The following is a 19358-nucleotide window of genomic DNA, read 5'->3' as shown; positions in this document are numbered from 1 at the left end:
GAGGTCATCTGGGGTCGCTTGCGTGTATGTGAACATCCGCGGTGCAGTCGGTTTAGTCTATGTTTGAGTGGACTTGATGTCTGTGTGGTTGAATATTAACACTGAGGTTGCTGTGGTTTTCAGAGCTATTTGTGTATCTGCATGCTAGTGCGTCCGTGTGGAACCAGTGGTTTCTGCAGCCATGTTTTGTAAGCGGACCCCCGGTGTTGTGGTGATTTTAATAGTGAAGATTGTCAGCGGGGTGTTTTCTGTATCATTTGTTGAGGCATTTGTATAATGCATGTATGGCTGGCTGATGGTGATGAGGTGTTTGTGTGGAGTTTTGGGGGGAATAAATGTATGTTGTCGTAATGAGGTGTTTCTGTAGATGTGTATGTGTGTTTGTTGTTATAAAGAGGGGGGGCCCTGTTTACAAAGTAGGTCTCAGCTGAGCTCCGTTCACCGACCTCGCATTCCAGAACTAATCGCCTCCATCTGGCAAACTCTTGCTCTCTCTCTCTCATCTCTCACACTCACTATTCTTCTCTTCATTTCTCCATCCCCTCAAACACCGAGGTCTTTTTAGGCTGTTTAGCTAATTGTAAGTGTTCGCTAAGGCAAGCATCACTTACTTTTGCTCATATTTGGGTGTTTCTTTCAACTATGGACACTTTCAGCAAGAGTGAGTTGAACACAGAACGTCCTAGTGCCCACATACAACACACTAACAACTACCCAGAACACTAGCAACCTTATAACAATTCACAAAAACCTTCTCAAATGACTGTAGCAACAACAAAAAAAGTTGACGGAAAGTGTATAGCATTTTCTTGTTTACTATCAGTTACCGACACAAACAAGCTACAGGGAAAAACGAAATATGCCCCAGCTGTTTTTTTTTTTTTTGCGCAATTCTTTCCTCTGCTTCTCTGCTGTTGTTCCGTCTCTTGTTGCCTCTTATTTGATTGTTTTTCTTTCACGGTGAGCTCATTCTGGGCTGTGGTTCTCAGAAGTGTAAATTAGAACCAGATCCTTTCTTTCTGAGCGAGGCACTGATTGAATATAATGTTCTGTTCCCTCGCTCTTGTGACTGAAATATGGCCCAGGCCGTGAGCACATTGTGCAATACCACGCAGCTGTTCGTGCTGTTTTTCTTTTCTGGTCTGCTTTCTCACGATCTCCATCCATCTTGTCCGTATTCTCTCCTCCGTCCAGGTGTTGGAGTTTGCTCGCAGCTGCTTGACAGATTACGTGCGGCCAGCAAGTGGTTTGGAGGTTTGTTGTGAAGCTCTGTAGCTGTGGTTCAAGTGACCTCACAGTACTCATTTGGACTCATGTATGCCGCTTGTATACTGTGTGTAGCGTGTTTGCTCTGGGCTTGGGTAAAGCCGGGTTGCGGCGTGTTTCTCGGTAAGGACTGAATCGCGGCTGTGTTTGTCTCCGGGATGCCAGGATTTCTGGGCCATTGCTTTTTGGATGTGATCTGCTAATGGACTTGTGTTTATACTGTATGCTAACTCCACCGGCATGCTGGCGCTTTAATGGAACAGCATGTAGAATGTACCTCAATCAATAGCATTGACTGGGTCTAGGTTATAAACGCAGAGTAAAGAGACCGGTGGAAATGGGCTATTGCATTACCGTGCGGATCCATTAGCGATGTCCTTTAGATAAGCGAGTCTGCTAGGGTGGGTCACTGATCCTGACATCGTCCCTCAGCGTTAATGGAAGTGTTTCACTGCATTTTACACAGTAGTCCAGAACAGCATAGATTTTTTTTGTACACACCAGCTCCTCTGGCCTTGTTCCTTTAATGAATTGGCTAGACGTGTCACTAATACAGGAAACTTTAATGACATCAGACACCTGATACGTGTTCAGTGACATTATCTCATTTAGCCTTGGCAATTCTGCCTGCAAAACTACTTATTTTGAGCTGTAATCGACAAGCTGTTGCTTTTATTAAAAAAGTGGTACAAAACAATTAAAACATGCAATGACTTGATTGCACTTCTTTTTATGGAACATTTTGGAATTAAAAAATTGTAAAAATTTCACAAATGTTATGGTGATAAAACCTGATATCATAATGAAGAAGAAAAAAAGATTCTTTAAAAGAATTACATTCTTGAAAATAAAGCCGTATTATGTACAAGGTTCATACAAGCAAAATCATTTTTTTTCCCCCCAGGACTTGCGTACAATACCTATTATTCTTAGTTTACTATTTCTCACTTTTTCACCCAAAAAATACAATTCTGTCATCATTTACTCACCCTCCTTGGTCTGAGTTTCTTTCAGCTTCTGAACACAAAAGAAGATATTTTGAAAGATGCTGGTAACCAAACATTTGATGGTATCCTTTGACTTCAGTAGTATTTTTACATACTATGAAAGTCAATGGCTACCGTCAGCTGTTAAGTTATAAACATTCTTTAAACTATATTTTGTGTTCAGCAGAAGAAAGAAACTAATTTTTGAGGGTTAGTAAATGATGACAAAAAAATGTTTTGTGGGTGAACTATCCCTTTAAGTTCATGCTTCATAGAATATAAACAGAATATAACATGAGAAAAGAATGCCAAGGACAGAATATAAAACAGGACAGAATGTATGTAAGTTAAATGTTTATATAATATGTATAAATTCCTCTTATATAAATAAATAAATACAACGTGTACATTGCCACTCTGTACTAATGTGATTAATTCTACACACACACATAATTGCTCTTAAAATAATAAACTTCTACTACTTAAGCTGAATTATCTACTTTTCAGAAAGTATTGTGTGATTAATTATTCCTCCAGAGACTGTTAGTAATTGGTTGCACTGCCAGTGGCACATTACTGCGATAAATTAACAGAATTCAGTGTCCATTCCTAGTTGCTGGATTATTAAAAACTGTGCATACAATTATTCATTTATGCATTTTATCTTGTTTCATAAACTAACTGATCATGAATGTTTTTTACATACACTAACTGCACAGTAAAGCATTAAACTCGCCTGACTATGACTGGAGCATAAGCCCTGAATCATAGATCTATGATATGCTGGATTTGAATCATTCGTGTTGTGTGACTGTAATTCCAATGGGGCTGTCACATTAACTATTGTTCTGTGAATTCTTGTTTTTCAGAATTTTTAATTTCAATAGTAATTTATGAAACCTGGAATTTTGCATGAGAACAACATTTTTTATTTTGCTGATTTCGCAAACAGGCCCAAGTATGTCAAGTGAATCTGCCACGTTGACCAACAGAAAGCTGCTTGGTTGTTTTTCAAATAGCCCCTTCCAGTTTACCATGCTTGCACACTGTGTGCAAGGAATAGCTTATTTATAAACAACATGTTTTTTCTTGTTTCTCATAGATGCAAATAGCATACACAAATTCATTTTCAATTTCAAGGATTTGTATGCACTTTTTTATACAGAATTGCTTATTTTTAATACTTGAAAAATCAAAGTCATGCCAAATAAAAGTCATGTGGTGCAACCAACGAAATCATCAGAAAGTGTACCCAGCAAGTGTAAAAGTTGAGTCTTTTCAAATTTTAATTAATTAATTAATTAATTTTTTTGACAAGGCAAAGATTAGTTTAGGTTGTAAAACGTCATGTGGTTTGACTCACTGTGGAAACGAATGATAATTATGAATCAATTATTCATAAAATTTGTAAAAAAAAAATAAAAAAAAAAAATTACCTTGAATTATGTATTTAAAAATAATTATATATTTCCTGTATGTTTTAAACTTGGTGATTAAGATGTGCACACTCACATGTATTCATCAAATTCAAGGTATGATGAAGACCTGATGGTTACACCTCATGACATAAGGAAGTGTTTCTTAAACTAGATTTAAAAAAAAAATTCTTCACATACAGCTTCATTTCCATCTTTCTGACTGGCCCCAAATAAAGTGATAACCTGAAAAGTGTAAACTAAAAGTGTGCCAGTCTTTTTAGGGGGTCTTTTAAGGCCTGATTTTCAGCCCTTGACCTGTCTGCATGAGGTGCGTACATGTTTTCCAGTTTAGCATGACTGATCTAGCGAATCATTAGCTCAGCTGACAGCAGCTAGCCGCTGGCTAACATGCTGTGTTGGTGATAAGGAGCTTCCTTTGCGGGTGTGAGTTAATGGACATCTGTGTACATGGCCTTTGAGGTTGTCGTGTGTTAAGTGTGCTCAACTGAGGCTGAGTTTAAGGTGCAGTTTCTCCACTGATTTCCCAACCCACCCCAAGTGTGAGTGTGTACCAATAAGAGGATTAGCACACCTGGGAGATTATTTCTAACCTCTCCTCGTTCCTCAGCACATGCAAACCAGGAAAGCATGAAGTTGTTCAGAGGTACAGTTACCATGCCCGCCAACTTTCGGAAAGTTGAATTGGCCAGAGGAAGCACTGGGACAAGTAGAATGTCTCGCAAAATAAAATTTAGAAGCAAGAAAATGTACAAAGATATTTATGAGATAGAGTTTCAACATTGTCAGCCTAGCCCATTTAAAGTACAGCGGCAGATTCTGGTGTAGGTGATATAATGCCTAATGGCACGGTCGTCCCCAGACACGCGGTCCACTACTCAATCGTGCATTCACAGCAGTTTCACAGGATTGCACCAGCTCTTAGCTCAGATCGCCCGCTCATCGGCTCTTCATCTAGGAGACAAATATAGTGGGGGATGAATGTTCAGTGCAGTACCATTCTTATTTAGGATTTCAATGTGACACACTCTGATCGGATAGCATTACACATCTTTATAACACAACAATACTTATTATTTTATATATTTATATATATAAGCAGTTTTTGAAGACACAACAAATGGCTGTCAAACTACTGCATGCAGTTTTTTGTTCAATAATCTTTTAAAGAGGCTTGTTTTTATTATTTTTAAATTGATTATTATATATTATTCTTATTAAATGAATAAATCAAAAATGAGTTTCATTTTATTAAGTTTAATACAGCAGGCAGTAATTTGCAATAAACCCCAGGCTTTTTTCCACCACTGACTTACCTCAAGAATGGCCTGTAACCAGTAACTGTTCAAAGAATAATTATAATTATAATTTGAATTATAATTTGAAGTTGAAACGTCTATAAAATATTCTGCCTTATAGAATATGTAGGTACACTAGACCTCCGTTTAAAAGCCTGCTGAACAGGAGCTTTGTAACCAGCTCTTCATGTCTGTGTCCTGCATGGTGACCAGAGCTAATGATAGATTTCTCTATTACACACAAACACACGTGGCCAGCCCAGTGAGGGTCCTGAAGGGTTTGTACAGGCCTGTCCAAAGCATGGATGAAATGTCAAGCATGCGCTACAGTGAGACCGAGCCAAAGCTGGATTAGGGTCAGAGCAGGGTGTGCTGACATCAGAGCCATGCACAGACCTTTTGAGGGGTATGTGCTAAAACTGAAAAAGCCCCCCCCCCCCCATGACAAATGAAATAACAAAATAATAGTATCACAAATGTAGATTTATTCACTTTTAATAACAACCATAATAATAATAATATAGACAATATATAGATCTATAGGTATATACTATACACTATTACAAAGACAAATGGCTTTTAAAGACTACTTCATTTCTAAATCTCAAAGGTTAAAAGTCAGGTCTAATAGAATTTGCCTGGAAAAAGGACATGTTATCATAGCTCTGCATTATTCAGTGGAAATAATATCTTGCCTTCTAGATGTAAAGGTTTATACCAATGGGCCTCCTGGGTAGTTGTCATAAATTGGTCACAGACTCAGAGATTTACTTTAAATTTCAATAAGCTGATTTACTCACTAAACACTCCCACAGATCATGTTCTTATTTTGACGTAACAAAGTGATTAGATCTAACTGTGCGAGTTGTTTATGCATTTTTTTTCATTATTAGTCTTCCCATTAGTGCCATTATTCACATCGCATGAACCAATCACAGCCGAACATAACAAGTCAGATCCAATCATATTGTGATGAAGGCATTGCCTCTTCTCATGTGATTTTTCCCCATTCATTATCAATAACCCCCAACCAAATCCACCAGTCTGTTAAAGGTGGGAAAAGTGATTTCTGGTAGCCAAAGTTGATATTTCAAATCACCAAAACAAAAACGGCCCTACCCCAAAAGGGTTTGGCCCCTATTTTTGGGATCTATTATTAGCAAACAGTGCATATTAGCAGAGTAAACATGAATTAACCATGCGGCCATGTAATATGATTAAATGTTAATAAATCAAGTGTATCAGCATTCATAAATTAAAGAAGAAATTTCATAGAAATATATTTTACCTAGGTGATGAGGATGACTCATTTGCTTTGTGTCAAACTCAAATGCAGTTACAGGGTTTTTGACTGACAAAAGTGCGCAAATGTGCATTTTGTCCATCATTAAAACGGCAGCATGACATCATGTTTTCATTAATAAATTACAAAGTTTGTTTTAGCTATATATTGGCGCTCAGTTTTTCCTGTTGTAAAATACATTTGGCCAAAATCTAATTTTATAAAGATGAAATCCTATGCACTGGCTATTTATGTGTAGTGTATTGGCTATGACTGGATTGCAAATGTTAGCCATCTCTCTCCGGTCCCACATGTCTCAGACCTCAAATACATGAAATATGAGCCTTTATAGATATAGTGTTTCTTCGTAAAGAAAACGATTTAAACAACAAGATCTTTATTTACCCTTGCAAGACTTCATTCAGCTGCTGTGGAACTTCAGTTCAGTGAAGATAGAAGGGTGGAGTTGTGAGGTTTTACTGACAGGTAGAGTGGGTCCAACTAAATTTATATTTTAATATCTTTCATTGGCTAAATACTTCTAAAACAGACAGACAGATTTAAAGGGTGACCAAATAGCATTGATTTATTGAGGAAAACAAAAAAAATACCACCACCAAAAAAACGTCCACTTCAGAGTGTAAGCAAAAAGGGCATGTGATCTGCACTGGATGAACCCTACGTGTGCACGTGCCTGGCTGACATGTAACTCATTGCTATCTCATCAACAGCATGTCTTCTTCACCTCTACATATTCAGCAGTGCAGGATGTTGCGTCTCACCTTATCTTTGTTTGGCCTCCAGTTATTCTGAGAAAAGCAGCTGTCAGCAATATACACAGTACAAATTTAGTCCTAACTTCTGATTATGCATATCAGTGTTTTAAGGGGTAGTGTTCATAAGCATTCATCCTGATACGCTCCTATACGAATCCTATTCCCACTTGATACGAAATCAAGCGCAAGGTTGGGGGTTCGATTCCCCGGGAACACATGATAGGTAAAAATAGATAGCTGCTAAATGCATAAATGTAATTTTATTTAATTTAAATTTAAAATGTAATTGTTCAAAAATATGTAGGAACAAATTACACATTCGCATGCAAACTTCACATACCTTGGGTGGCCTTAATATCATGTTAGGATTAAATTTTATACATAGATATTTCATCTTTAAAATATTTCATCAGCAGCAGTGAAACAGTAAGATAAATACATTTCTTGCTGATTCTGTAACGTTTCTTTTTTTCTGTATAATAATGCAGATATGCTATGTACAACTGACTAATATGAACTTACTGTATAATTTGCAGTGTTTGAAGTGGTTTTGAGGATGGCACACTTGGGATTTTTATAAGTCTTTACTTTTGTTACAGGAGTACCGAAAGGCTGTAAAGAAAGATAGAAAGCCCTTATTTGGAGATGGGCATGTTAAATGCAAATTAATTACATTGAGAAATAAAAAAGTTATTTTATTTTTTTTTAAACTCAGAATTAATTAACATCAGAACAAGATGTATGTACGTATTGTGAACTTTGGTAAGAGGTTCTCCAGTCCGCACAAATACACAATTATTAGTGAATGTTTCTGGATGAATGATCTTGATCAGTCTACATGAAATCGCTGGAACATTTCAGCCATCGGTGACCTACTTTGCACTTTTTTTCCACTCTGGATCTGTTTTGGTCCCCCTGCAGTGTGTGAGCATGTGCATGTGCCCTAGAAGCCGAGCGATCATGTACACTGAGAGATTCCCTGGCAGAGGCTGTGTTTGTGGCTGGGTTTGTTCCAGCTGGGTGAGGGAGTGGGGGGTTAATGATTAGTCCCATGCTCTGTGTGGATCAAGGGCATGGGACCGTATGGGCCCAGGGCCTGGGGAAAACAAGAGAAAGAGAGTGAGGGTGCACAAACCAAGAACTCAACAGCTGAATCACTCATCACTTCTATATTCATACTCAACTCCCGGTACAGATCTATATTTACACATCAGTACTGTGTACACCATATTTATTTCCAGTAATAATGAGCCTGTACTTCTCCATCCATCAAAGGTGCTGTTAGTGATTGTTTGACACATGTTCCTACTTCCTGGCAGATATCGTTGAAAAGAGGTCCTGAAAAATGGCACCTGCCTGTGTGAGAACATTAGGTTCTGTAAACAGCCAAAAGCCCATGCCATTTTTTTTTTTGCATTAGAAAACTAGTCTTTGAGTCTTTATTTTTAATAATTGATTAAAATATTTTTTTTTTATTTAAGAGATTTAAACATGGCAATTAGATTGGTTTGAGATCACCTGAATGAGGAGGTCATGGCCAAAGTGAAAATAATCTCACTTGTTGTTAGAAAGCAATCCGACCCAATGGACTAAAGAATCCATTCGTAATTCATAATAGGTAATGCATTATGTGATGCTGTGGGTAAGTGCCTTACTTATCAAAATCAAAGAGCACCTGTTCATCTTAAAATGGCATTGCTCTTCTATGAAACAGGTGCATCATCCCAATGAAGGCTTGATTGAACCAATGCTTATATGCAATAATGAATGTGTGTGTTTGTGTGTGTGTGTAACAAGGAGCTAACTTGTCAACCCACGTTGATGGATAACCATAAAAAGTGGAATCCCAGAATGTAAACAGGTGCACTCTAACCAGTTTTACTCACATGTGACTCGAACATTTTAGTACTAAGGAGAAGATGCAACAAACAACTAACAAAGCAATAAATAAATAAATGTAAAATAATAATAATAATAATAATAAAAATACAGATCTATAGGTCCATAAAAAACTGCAGTAAACAAAACACTAATAATTGACATCTACTGTACAGCTTATCGGTCATAACATGAAACTAATTATCAGAATTGTAATTGTTAATAATAAACTAAACAATGTGTAGGAGCACATGCACTTACTGCCAAGCCAACTGATTTTGTTTTGGAAATTACCTACTTGATTACTGATTTATACCTTGAGATTTCATCCAACCATTTGGAGCAACCATTTGGTTTAGTTATCTGGAAAACATGTCTGTGACCTACTGTTACAATGTTAATCTGTAAATAAGTCATTGTTTAACAAGGAAATAGAATAAGTCCTACACACTGCTACTAATTCCATAAGTATTCTGCAAGCTACAGTAGACTTATTCTATTATTTATTATCTATGCTATAGTCTAGTCTGCGTCCAACACATCTGCCTGCAACCATCCAGGTGTGTAATAGATTTGTTTGCGTTTTCCTGAAAGAGAAAATCTCCTACGCACTCCAAGTGAACCATGTTACCGCATTCTCAACTCACAAGAAACTTTCCATCTTCCTTTTCATAGTCTCTGACCTCAATCCTGTATTGTTTAGGGTATTTTCTTCTCCATATGCCTCATCTATCCGTGCTGTCATTCTCTTTCAACCTCCACCCCCTCCTTCACTTTTTCTGCCAGAGGTATGCATGGAATGTCAGATCCTTAGGCTGGATCTTGATTCCCATCAGGAAGACAGTGACATTCTCAATATCTCAGCCACACTTGTGATTATAATTGCACATAAAAGAGCATTATAGATGTACCTCTGTCTGATCTTGTGGTGCCAGAGAAATTCTGACAGAAGAACATTCCTCCAGGTAGTTTCGATAGAAACATTAACCCGTCTGTCTCTCTCCTGACAGCCTCCATTCCATTCTTTGTCTGTGAGCTCAAAGCGGTGGCTGCATACAAGAGGGGCTTCTTCTGTGGCGACACCAGCATCACTTACCCATACATAGAAAGTGAGGCCATTCCTAACAGTATGCTTATAGCCGGGGGCATCATGATCACAGGACTTACGGTGAGAACACACACAAATAGCGAAATATCACTTGTTAAAAGGGTTTAAAGAGATAGCTCACCCAACAGTGTAAACTCTTTGCTTAATTTACTCAACCTCATGTCAGACTTTTTCATACAAAAGATTTTTAAGAACTGTAATCAGTCTTTTCATTGAAAAGTCTTTTAAGCATCAAAATGGGTGCAAATGCAACATTACAATATGCTAAAAGTGGTCAATGCACCTCATTCCTTCAGAAGACTTCAGAATATAACATATAAGACAACATTGTGTCAAGAATAAACCAAATTTTAAGGGATCACCAGTAAGCTGTTAACCATTGTTGGAGCCAATAGCCTTATGGTCAGAGCTTCAACATGTAGGTCCAATTGCACTTCAGGAGACCCAAGATTGAATCCCAGTTCATGGTTCTTTACCAATCAAATGTAAAAACTGTAGCTCTCCATACCACCAGGTGGCAATAGTCTGTATTCGTCATTCAAAAAGTACTAGGACTGCGGATAACATCACAAATGAGATGGACAACTTGGTGGACCATGGCCTTGTGTCAGTGTTCTGAACTCAAGAACCAGTCCAATTTGTGAATGAATCATTTACATTGTTTTTGTCTATTTCATCAACTGATCAATCAGAGTTGAATTAGAAATATAAATGTGTGTGAACTAAGTCTATGGTGTTTTATGTAAAGCTTTCAAGCTATCTTTCCTTTGTAATTGCATGATGAAAAGAGTGACCAGTACATTTAAATTGACCTTTGATGCTTACTGAAAGGAAGAAAGTAGTATGGATTTCAAACAACATGAGAGTGAGTGGTAACTGATGACAGATTTTTTATTTTTTAGTGAACTAGCCTTTTACGAGACTTCCTGTCCACAGTAGTATTATCCCACGGTTCTCCTGTTAATGAAGGCTATTGATTTACTCTTTTCATCTTCTTTTCGAATGGACAAGAGTTTATCTCTGTGTAAGAGAAAATGTGTGTGAAGTGCTGTGAATTATTCGAGGCTTCATTAGCTTTGTAATATTTAATTTGATGTTGTGTAGCTGTAACCTTAGCGGTGTTCCCTCTCTGTCTCAGATTGCTGTTGGAGAGTGCTGCCGGGTACGATTCATAGGTGTGCACTCACGGGCATTTGTGCGCAACCTCTATGTGTCCTGTCTGTACAAGGAGCTGGGCAGCTTCCTGTTTGGCTGCTGCGTGGGGCAATCCTTGACCAACATGGCGAAGCTAAGTGTGGGCCGACTCCGTCCCCACTTCCTGACGGTGTGCAATGTGACCTATGCTTCACTCAACTGTGTACCTGGAACCTACATCTCAGACGTTGTCTGCAAGAATGAGACTTCGTTAGATGAAAAGATAGTGGAAGAGGCCAGGTAAGTGGAGTACAAGGGGTTTTATGGGTGGCAGAGAGATGAGATGAGCTCTTTTCCAAAACCTAGACTGTGTACAAAATAAGTCGTGGCCTAGTGGTTAGAGAGTTTGAGTCCTAACCCTAAGGTTGTGGGTTTGAATCTTGGGCTGGCAATACCATGACTAAGGTGCCCTTGAGCAAGGCACTGAACCCCCAACTTCCTCCTGGGTGCCACAACAAAAATGGCTGCCCACTGCTCTGGGTGTGTGTTCACTGCTGTGTGTGTACACTTTGGATGGTTTAAATGCAGAGCACAAATTCTGAGTATGGGACACCATACTTGGCTGTATGTCATGTCACTTTTACTTCTTCACTGATCGTTAAAAAAGTATGTTCTATTTCAAAGATCTCCAACCCTGCTCCTGTGGAGCTACCTTTCTGCAGATTTCCAACCATGCTCCAACACACCATACTGTAATTTTCATGTAACCCTGAACACCATGATTAGCTGATTCAGGTGTGTTTGAGTAGGGTTGCTCTCTACAAGACGGTAACTCTCCAGGAGCAGGGTTTGAGACCCCATATAGCAGGGGCAGCCAATGTAGTCCTGTAGAGCCACAGTCCTGCATCAATGCAGGTGCAAGGTAGGTGGCTCTCTTGGACTGATGCTAACCACCATGGTTTGAGCTGGTTTGATGGGATAGTTAACTAAAAAATGAAAATTATAAATTGATAAATTACTCACCCTCAAGGCGTCCTAGGTTTATATGTCTTTATTCTTTCAGATTAATCCAATCAAAGTTATATTAAAAACTGTCTTTGATCTTCCAAGCTGTTTAATTGCAGTCAGCAGGTGCTGCAGTGCGTCAGTCCAAAAAAAGGAAAATGAAGCACATCCATTCATAATAAAAAGTTCCTCACACAGCTTTGGGGGGTGAACAAAGGCCTCCTGTAATAAATAAAAAAAGATATATAAATAATTATTATTACTTTAATCTAGCTTGCGCTTACAGTTGTACATGGAAGCAGTTCCAGTCAGGTGACGTATGAGGTCAGCGTTGCGCATGAGCCGCTCAGAAGTGATGAACGTGGAAGCGAAGCAGAGAGATCAAAACAAAACAATGAATTAGAAGTATAAATTGTAAAGTAAGGAATATTTGCTTCCTTTGATCCTGTAAACAAACGTTGGTGTTCACAAGACTCACCGGAACATGCGCAATGCTGACCTCATACGTCGTCAGCCCGGAACTGCTTCCGTATACAGCTGTTGGCACAAGCTAGATTAAAGTGATTATTACATTTTGAATATAGATATTTTATCAAACAAAAATCCATCAGTTCGCTACAGGATGCCTTTGTTCACCACCCCCGAAGCCGTGTGAGGCAATTTTTATTATGAATGTATGCACTTTATGTAACTTATTTTGGACTGATATACTGCAGCAACCGCTGACTGTCATTACAGCTTAGAAGATCAAAGTAAAATATAACTAATATAACTATAATATAACTCTGACTGGATTCATCCAAAAGAATGAAGTCATATACACCTAGGATGCCTTGAGTAAATAATAATTGGACTAATTTACATTTTTGGGTGAACTAATCCTTAAGATGGTTCTGAGCTGGTTATGAGCTGCTTCATCTTAGGACCAGCACATGAACAGGTCATAACCAGCTCAGGACCAACTTAAACCAACTCAAACCAGCTGACATGCTTCAAAACTTACCTAACCAGCATATGCGGGGGTTTTTTTTACAACAGGGATATAGTATAAATGTTTATAATATGAAGATAATTTGGATGTAGTATATCTGTTATGTTATCATTATCAAGTGAACTACCAGCGTCAGTTGTGTCGCTTCACTGCAATACACAACTCCACTCACATTGCCTCATTAACTGTCAGATCAGATGAGCACTTCAGACTCTTGTTGGAAGTAGTAAGTCAACCGGATATTATTTGTCTACTATGAATACTACATAGACTAATTGAGCTGTCTTGCTGTATACTACCTACATAGCAGCATTCTAACCAAATTGGATCCTCACAAATGACTTATTTGTAACATTTTATATGCATGAAACAAATAGTACTCCACACTTAGGGCACTTTAGAATGGAACACAGAATTGGGTATTTAGAACAGCCCTATCTAGTGGTACTGCCTAGGTAGGATGCTCACTAGATTTTGGAACAGAGTTATAGTGTATGATTAGCTAAGTTTACACCATGTTTATTTATTTTTTGTTTTTTTTTTATGGAAATATAAAGGAATTTCTTAGAATAACATGCATGCTTGTGACTGCTTAATATAACATCATGAAAACAATGTTACGACCCATAAAGCAGTTCAACAGTTTAATGATTTGCAATTTTATGACATTTGGTTGGTAATGTTTCCCTTCTGCACTTTTCAAACAGAAAGTCCTTCTTCTCGGGCCATTCATCTTTCGCCATGTACACCATGCTTTACCTGGCAGTGAGTATCACCATGTGTGGCCATATTTACCACATGCACACTCAAACACCCAAACTTAAACACATGTCAGGGTTGCCCCGAACACCTGTGCTTGCTCTGTGATGCCACTGAGGAGCTTTTTCTGTTGTCAGCTTTCAATTCCCATCCCTGCCATGTGGGAAAAGTGCCAGAAAATTCCTACTGACAAGAAACTCTCTCAAACTTCAACTCACACAAATGCACACAAATACACTCATACTGAAAGAAGAAGGCTTTGAGAATGCACAAAAAAAAACCTCCCAAAAGGCATCTTGCTTCAAGCAGAAAAGAAAGACTTGAGTAAAAGAGGGAATGTTCTCTAGAGGCCTGATGAATAGATGAGCGGAGAGAGGGAGAGCGAGTGAAAGCTAGCTGAAGACAGAGGAGGCCTTGTTTAGTTGTGGGTTGGGTCCGGGAGGAGGGAGTTGGGGGTGGGGGGGCTAGGGCTTTGGCCTGCTGAGAGATAGACAGGCTTCTTTCAGTTAAACCCCTCTCTCACTCACTGTTATGGCCTGGGGAGGGGGGACAAAAAGGGGAAAAATGACAAAATGCTTGCAAACGATCATACAGCATGAAATTCAGTAGCATTCACATTTCTCTTTCACTCAACTGCCCCACAAACCTTATCAGAATTTACTCAGCCTTGTGTGCCAATCACATTTAGAATGGAGGAAAGAATATTCTCTGCTGTGTAAAAACAAGCTATTTTCTACCATTCATCTGATTCAATTCACAGACCTCTGGCTGCTCGAAGAGCGGGAGAGCTCTTGAACTCTCATTAGAGAGTGAGAGAGAGAGAACATGTACAGAGTGAAGGAAAAGCCTGTATAAAAGCAGTGACAGGCGCTTTGTCCTCTCTGCCTGTTTTTTCTTTCCTTCCCGGCCAATGGTTGCACTGTTCAGGCTCGGCCCTGCCTTGAATGCTTGACCTGCAGCCACATGATTTGGCTCTAAGCGCCAATGCTTCAGGCTTTACTGAAGGAAGCCAAACACCTGTAATGGGGCTGATGGAAGGGTTACCAGGGCCCTTAAATACTGGAATGTTTCATGGTCCCTCGTGTGACATCAATGTCCATAAAGTTCATGCAAAGCCAATACCCGCCTACCCTAATACATCTCCCTAATATTTGTTGTGTAGCTAAGCTAGCTTGGCAGGGTGGTATCATTAACACGTCAACAGCATCCTAAATGAAATGTAGCCTCAAAAGTGATGATTTGGAACACTCTGTGTAATGCAACACAAGCATTGAAGTACATTTAGAGGAAAGTAGTTCACTTGTCAGCCATATTTGCAACACCATTTCCAGGATACAAAACCAGCTACTCTCAAAAACTTCTAGCCTTATTCATTTAAATAACTCTCATCTTGGATGAAGCTGGTCACAGTTTATTCTTGACGATACAAGAAAACTTTATTATTATGCTCCTTAACTTTTGGAACAGACTTCTTGTGAAGAGTGTTTTCGTGATGCTCAATAGACATGAGTAGCCCTCTAGATTTGGGAAAAGAACCTTTTTAATACCATCTTCCACTTCCAGGGTGGAGATCTTACTTGAGGTCTCTCAAGTAAGCTAATTTAAAGGTAAAGATCGCTAACATGCATTTAGAAAATAGATTGATTAAATGTATATTTGATGCAGACTTTGCTCTTAGGCTATTTATAATAACAGAATAACACTATTGGCATCTTTGAACTAAAATAAGCACATTATTTAGTCTTTTCTTGAGCATGCTTTATCAGATTAAGCTAACTTCCGAGTGATTTTTCAGGACATGTGTCATCAAAAGTTTAGCTAGGTCAGACACACACACACTCACTCACTCAGCAAGCTTTATTTATCAGTCTGTTCACTCTTTTATCAGCTCATATGTTAATCATTCTTCAAACTTCCTGTCCTTGTGCAGTTCTACCTGCAGGCGAGGTTGTCATGGCGAGGGGCACGGCTCCTGCGACCGTTGCTGCAGTTCATGTTGGTGATGTTAGCAGTGTACACAGGATTCTCTCGCATTTCTGACTACCACCATCACCCCACTGATGTCCTGACCGGCTTCTTGCAGGGAGGACTGACCGCATACTGGGTGGTAAGAATCACGTTGCCACATGTTCTTGATTACCGTTATTATTAAGTCGGGTGTGTAAGGTGCTTTTTGTCTGCTCACTTTAACATTTTCTTTGTGTGGTTTCAGGCCTTTTATATCTCGTCCATGTTTAAGACATCTTGTCCAGGCATGTCTCCAACAACCTTGTCTCTGGAGAGTCCCCTGTCCAGTCAGCAGACAGTCTGCTAACAAAGATATCTAAGAGACGCGAGAGAGTGAAAATGGGAGTGATCAAGAACTGGAATGGGACAAAGAACGTTAAAACATGCTCATGTCTTGACAGAGAACCATTTCCTGCGCATTCTGAGAGAAGAACAGCAATATAATAATATAAATATATATATTAGTGGTGGGCATAGATTATTTTTTTAAATCTAGATTAATCTCACTGTGATCTTGAAATTAATCTAGATTAATCTAGATTAAAATGGCTCATTCGAATTCTGCCGACGGCATTCAGAATATGTGTGATACCCAAATAAAATTGACAAACAGTAAGTCTTTGAGAAGGGGTTTAGCAAGCTAGGTGGTGCATTAGAAAAGGGGCTCATCTCCTGTTTCCAAAATGCATCACAAAGTGCTTGAAAAAGCTGTAAACTAATTCCACATTGCACAAGGTGCAAACAACCTTACGCCTGTTTCACACCAATGTTTAAGTTTTTTTTCGAGTTTGTAGGTGTCAAGGTACAGAAACCAAATAATTAAATGTAAAATAGCACTGGATAGTCTTCAATGTAAAAATGAAATATACAATCAAACCTACATTTATTCAGACACCTTCAACATTTCTCAGATTATTTGCTATATATCAAAAGTTATATCTGGTGTCTGAATAATTTTTGGTTTGACTGTTAAAACTACAAAGTAATTCACTCAAGAGCAGTGAGTGATTTTCATTTTCATTTTCTTGGATTAACATTACAGCAGCCAGTCGCTAAATTAGGCGCGGTCACTTTTAAGAGCCGATGAACGCTTTCAATATAATGCACATCCCATTTTTTTCCTCAACTGTTTACTTTCACTTAAAAAATAACTGACAGTTTTTTCGAGCATAATTTCCAAGGTGGATATTTTTATATATTTTGTATGTATTTGTAGGCACAAGAGCAAAAATAAGCAAATTCGGTGTTCAAGTGTTTTGAGACGCCTTTCTCTGCGTTAGCCCTGAACACCAGAACACCACGAGTACTGAATTTGGCTCTTTCACATCTTTTTGTTTGTTCAAACTGCGATTTGTATATGTTCGTCCAGGTGCAGGAGGGACTTCGAGGAGAAATTCGCAGAAGAGAGCTCGGTTCAGTGTCGCTGTCCGTGATACGCGGATCTCCCTCGCAGTGCGCGAGTAACCAGCTACTCTGTTCAGCTTTTCCGCGTCTTGTGTTTGAATGCTTTAATGTTTAAATCAGCAAGCGGTAAGGCGTAGAAACATGTGAAAAAGATAAGCTTTGGTGACGATGTGCAGCACCGGCCCAGTCCAGTCAGTTATATAAATTATCAAGGTGAAAGTCATCATAGCTTGCTTAGTATAGACCCAGCTCGCAACCGAACTTTGAGAATAGATTAACGGCAATATTTTTTTATCGCCTGATAAGAGTCTCGCGTTAACGCAGCATGTTAACGCCGATAACGGCCCACCACTAATATATATATATACACACACACACGTCTAACACTTCAACCAACCCGTCCACAAAGTATCAACCCTCCATAGATAAATGATATTTTTATATAAAAAAGTTGATCCTTTATATTTTTTAAATATGTTATAGTTGAAGCTGCTAATAATTGTTGTTTTATAATTTGTCACATGTAGTCCAGGCTCAGAGATTTACACGTCACAGTGTTAAAGTGATTTGACTTCATATGGAACTCAACATGTCAAGCTTTTCGGCTCATGTTGACTGTTGGAGGCCCAGTCTAATGAATTTCTGTTGGACAAAAAACGGACCAATCGCAACAACGCTTCGGCCTCAGATCACACCCCCTTGTGTTTGCTATTGGACCTGGCTAAACCACTGTTCTGGTGCGCTGTTGCACAATAATAGCGGTGCTGATTGTAGACACCCTCTGTTTATAAAAGCATAGATTTGATGCTAATTCTATTAAGCTTGTATTGTATTAAGATGGGTTAAACTCCATGTTTGTACTAACCACTTTCGCTGCATGAGTGAGACTGAAAGGAGGTTTGAGCCAACAAACTCCTCGACCACCCCCCTCCCCTCCGCATAATGAGGGCTTGAATCTTGCCCTAAACGCTCAGTGGACCGGGGGTCTATACCTGTGTATCCTTTAATACTCATAGCACTTGAATTACACTATGGAATCGTCTAATTACTACAGATAATATTATATATTTTGTCTTCTTTAATCAGTGTTTTACTTTCTTCCTGCGGTCAGTGCCATTTGTGTTCGTCTTAGTGTTTTTTCCCCAAATTATAATTATTCAGAATGAATGTAAATAAAATCATTTTATGAAAAGATACAGATTATCAGAAGTATTATAGCATCGTTTCTTGTTTTACGTGTTTATATATGTTTTTTATAGTTTGTGTTGATCAGGTACGCAGAGTTATTGTTGTTAATTGTTAAAGAGACTAGTGACTGAGCCACAGATTGTCAGAAAGCTATTTTCTACTTATCTAGTTTCATTTAATTTGTTGGTTTCCCCTGTGAAAAGCCTGTATGGCTGAAATAACCACTGTATTAATAAACCAAACCAATAAAATGAATGTTCAAACTTTGTGTCTTTCTATCTCTTCTATAATGACAGGACAAAGCCAACATCCGCCTACACGCATTAATACACATAACCCTTATGAGTAAAGCTGCTGTTAAAAAGGTCATTAACACATCTGTGACTGTGCATCAGTTGGATTTTAAATTAACCCAGTAAACTGCTATGTTGCTCGGTAACTGTAGCAGCCTAAAGAACAATATTACATATTCACCAATAAACTATATTAGCTGGCAGCAGAATTATTATTAATTAATTCATTTGTGTAAATGTTGAATTGAATCTTGGTGACTTTTAACATGATGCTGTGTCCGTCATTGTACTGAGCACTTCTCAGCCACTCGAGTTCTGTAGTCTTGCATGAGTGCAGCATAAATACGTTCCCCAACATTTTCTAGCATTTGATTTGAATGTTCTTTGAACTGTGATGCTAATTGCATCCATGGAAATAAAATGACTCAAAGCAAGTTTACCACAAATTCATAGATATGTATAGATAGATGACTAATTTGATAGCTCCAAGCATGTAGACGTGTCCGCCATCTTGCAACAGTCAACTAGATGTCATTCACCATGATAA

The 19358-nt window shown here is 38.6% G+C and overlaps 1 protein-coding gene and 1 long non-coding RNA gene across 3 annotated transcripts in view; one reads left to right on the top strand and one right to left on the bottom strand.

The window, feature by feature from the left end:
- The window catches only part of ppap2d (phosphatidic acid phosphatase type 2D), a 31678-nt gene extending 12897 nt beyond the window's left edge, over positions 1–18781 (top strand). Inside the window, exons 1-6 of one of the 2 annotated variants that reach the window (XM_052552680.1) lie at positions 1062–1254; positions 9933–10090; positions 11169–11464; positions 13868–13925; positions 15850–16026; positions 16132–18781. In XM_052552680.1, coding sequence (XP_052408640.1) covers positions 1077–1254; positions 9933–10090; positions 11169–11464; positions 13868–13925; positions 15850–16026; positions 16132–16233 — 969 coding nt within the window. In that variant the 5' untranslated portion in view covers positions 1062–1076 and the 3' untranslated portion in view covers positions 16234–18781. Of the gene's footprint in view, positions 1–1061; positions 1255–9932; positions 10091–11168; positions 11465–13867; positions 13926–15849; positions 16027–16131 lie in introns of those variants that run through there. The other variant, XM_052552674.1, reaches the window with a different exon arrangement.
- Positions 4434–5212, bottom strand: LOC127953437 (uncharacterized). Its single transcript, XR_008153165.1, has 2 exons — positions 5005–5212; positions 4434–4642 (listed from the first exon to the last, which is right to left on the bottom strand). It is a non-coding gene; the product is annotated as an uncharacterized LOC127953437 (long non-coding RNA).
- Positions 18782–19358: the final 577 nt, after the last annotated feature.

The sequence above is a fragment of the Carassius gibelio genome, chromosome A3 (genome assembly GCF_023724105.1).
Source record: "Carassius gibelio isolate Cgi1373 ecotype wild population from Czech Republic chromosome A3, carGib1.2-hapl.c, whole genome shotgun sequence".
NCBI classification, from domain to species: domain Eukaryota; kingdom Metazoa; phylum Chordata; class Actinopteri; order Cypriniformes; family Cyprinidae; genus Carassius; species Carassius gibelio.
Note: the sequence above shows the minus strand (reverse complement) of the source record. Positions and strands in the feature narration are given on the sequence as shown.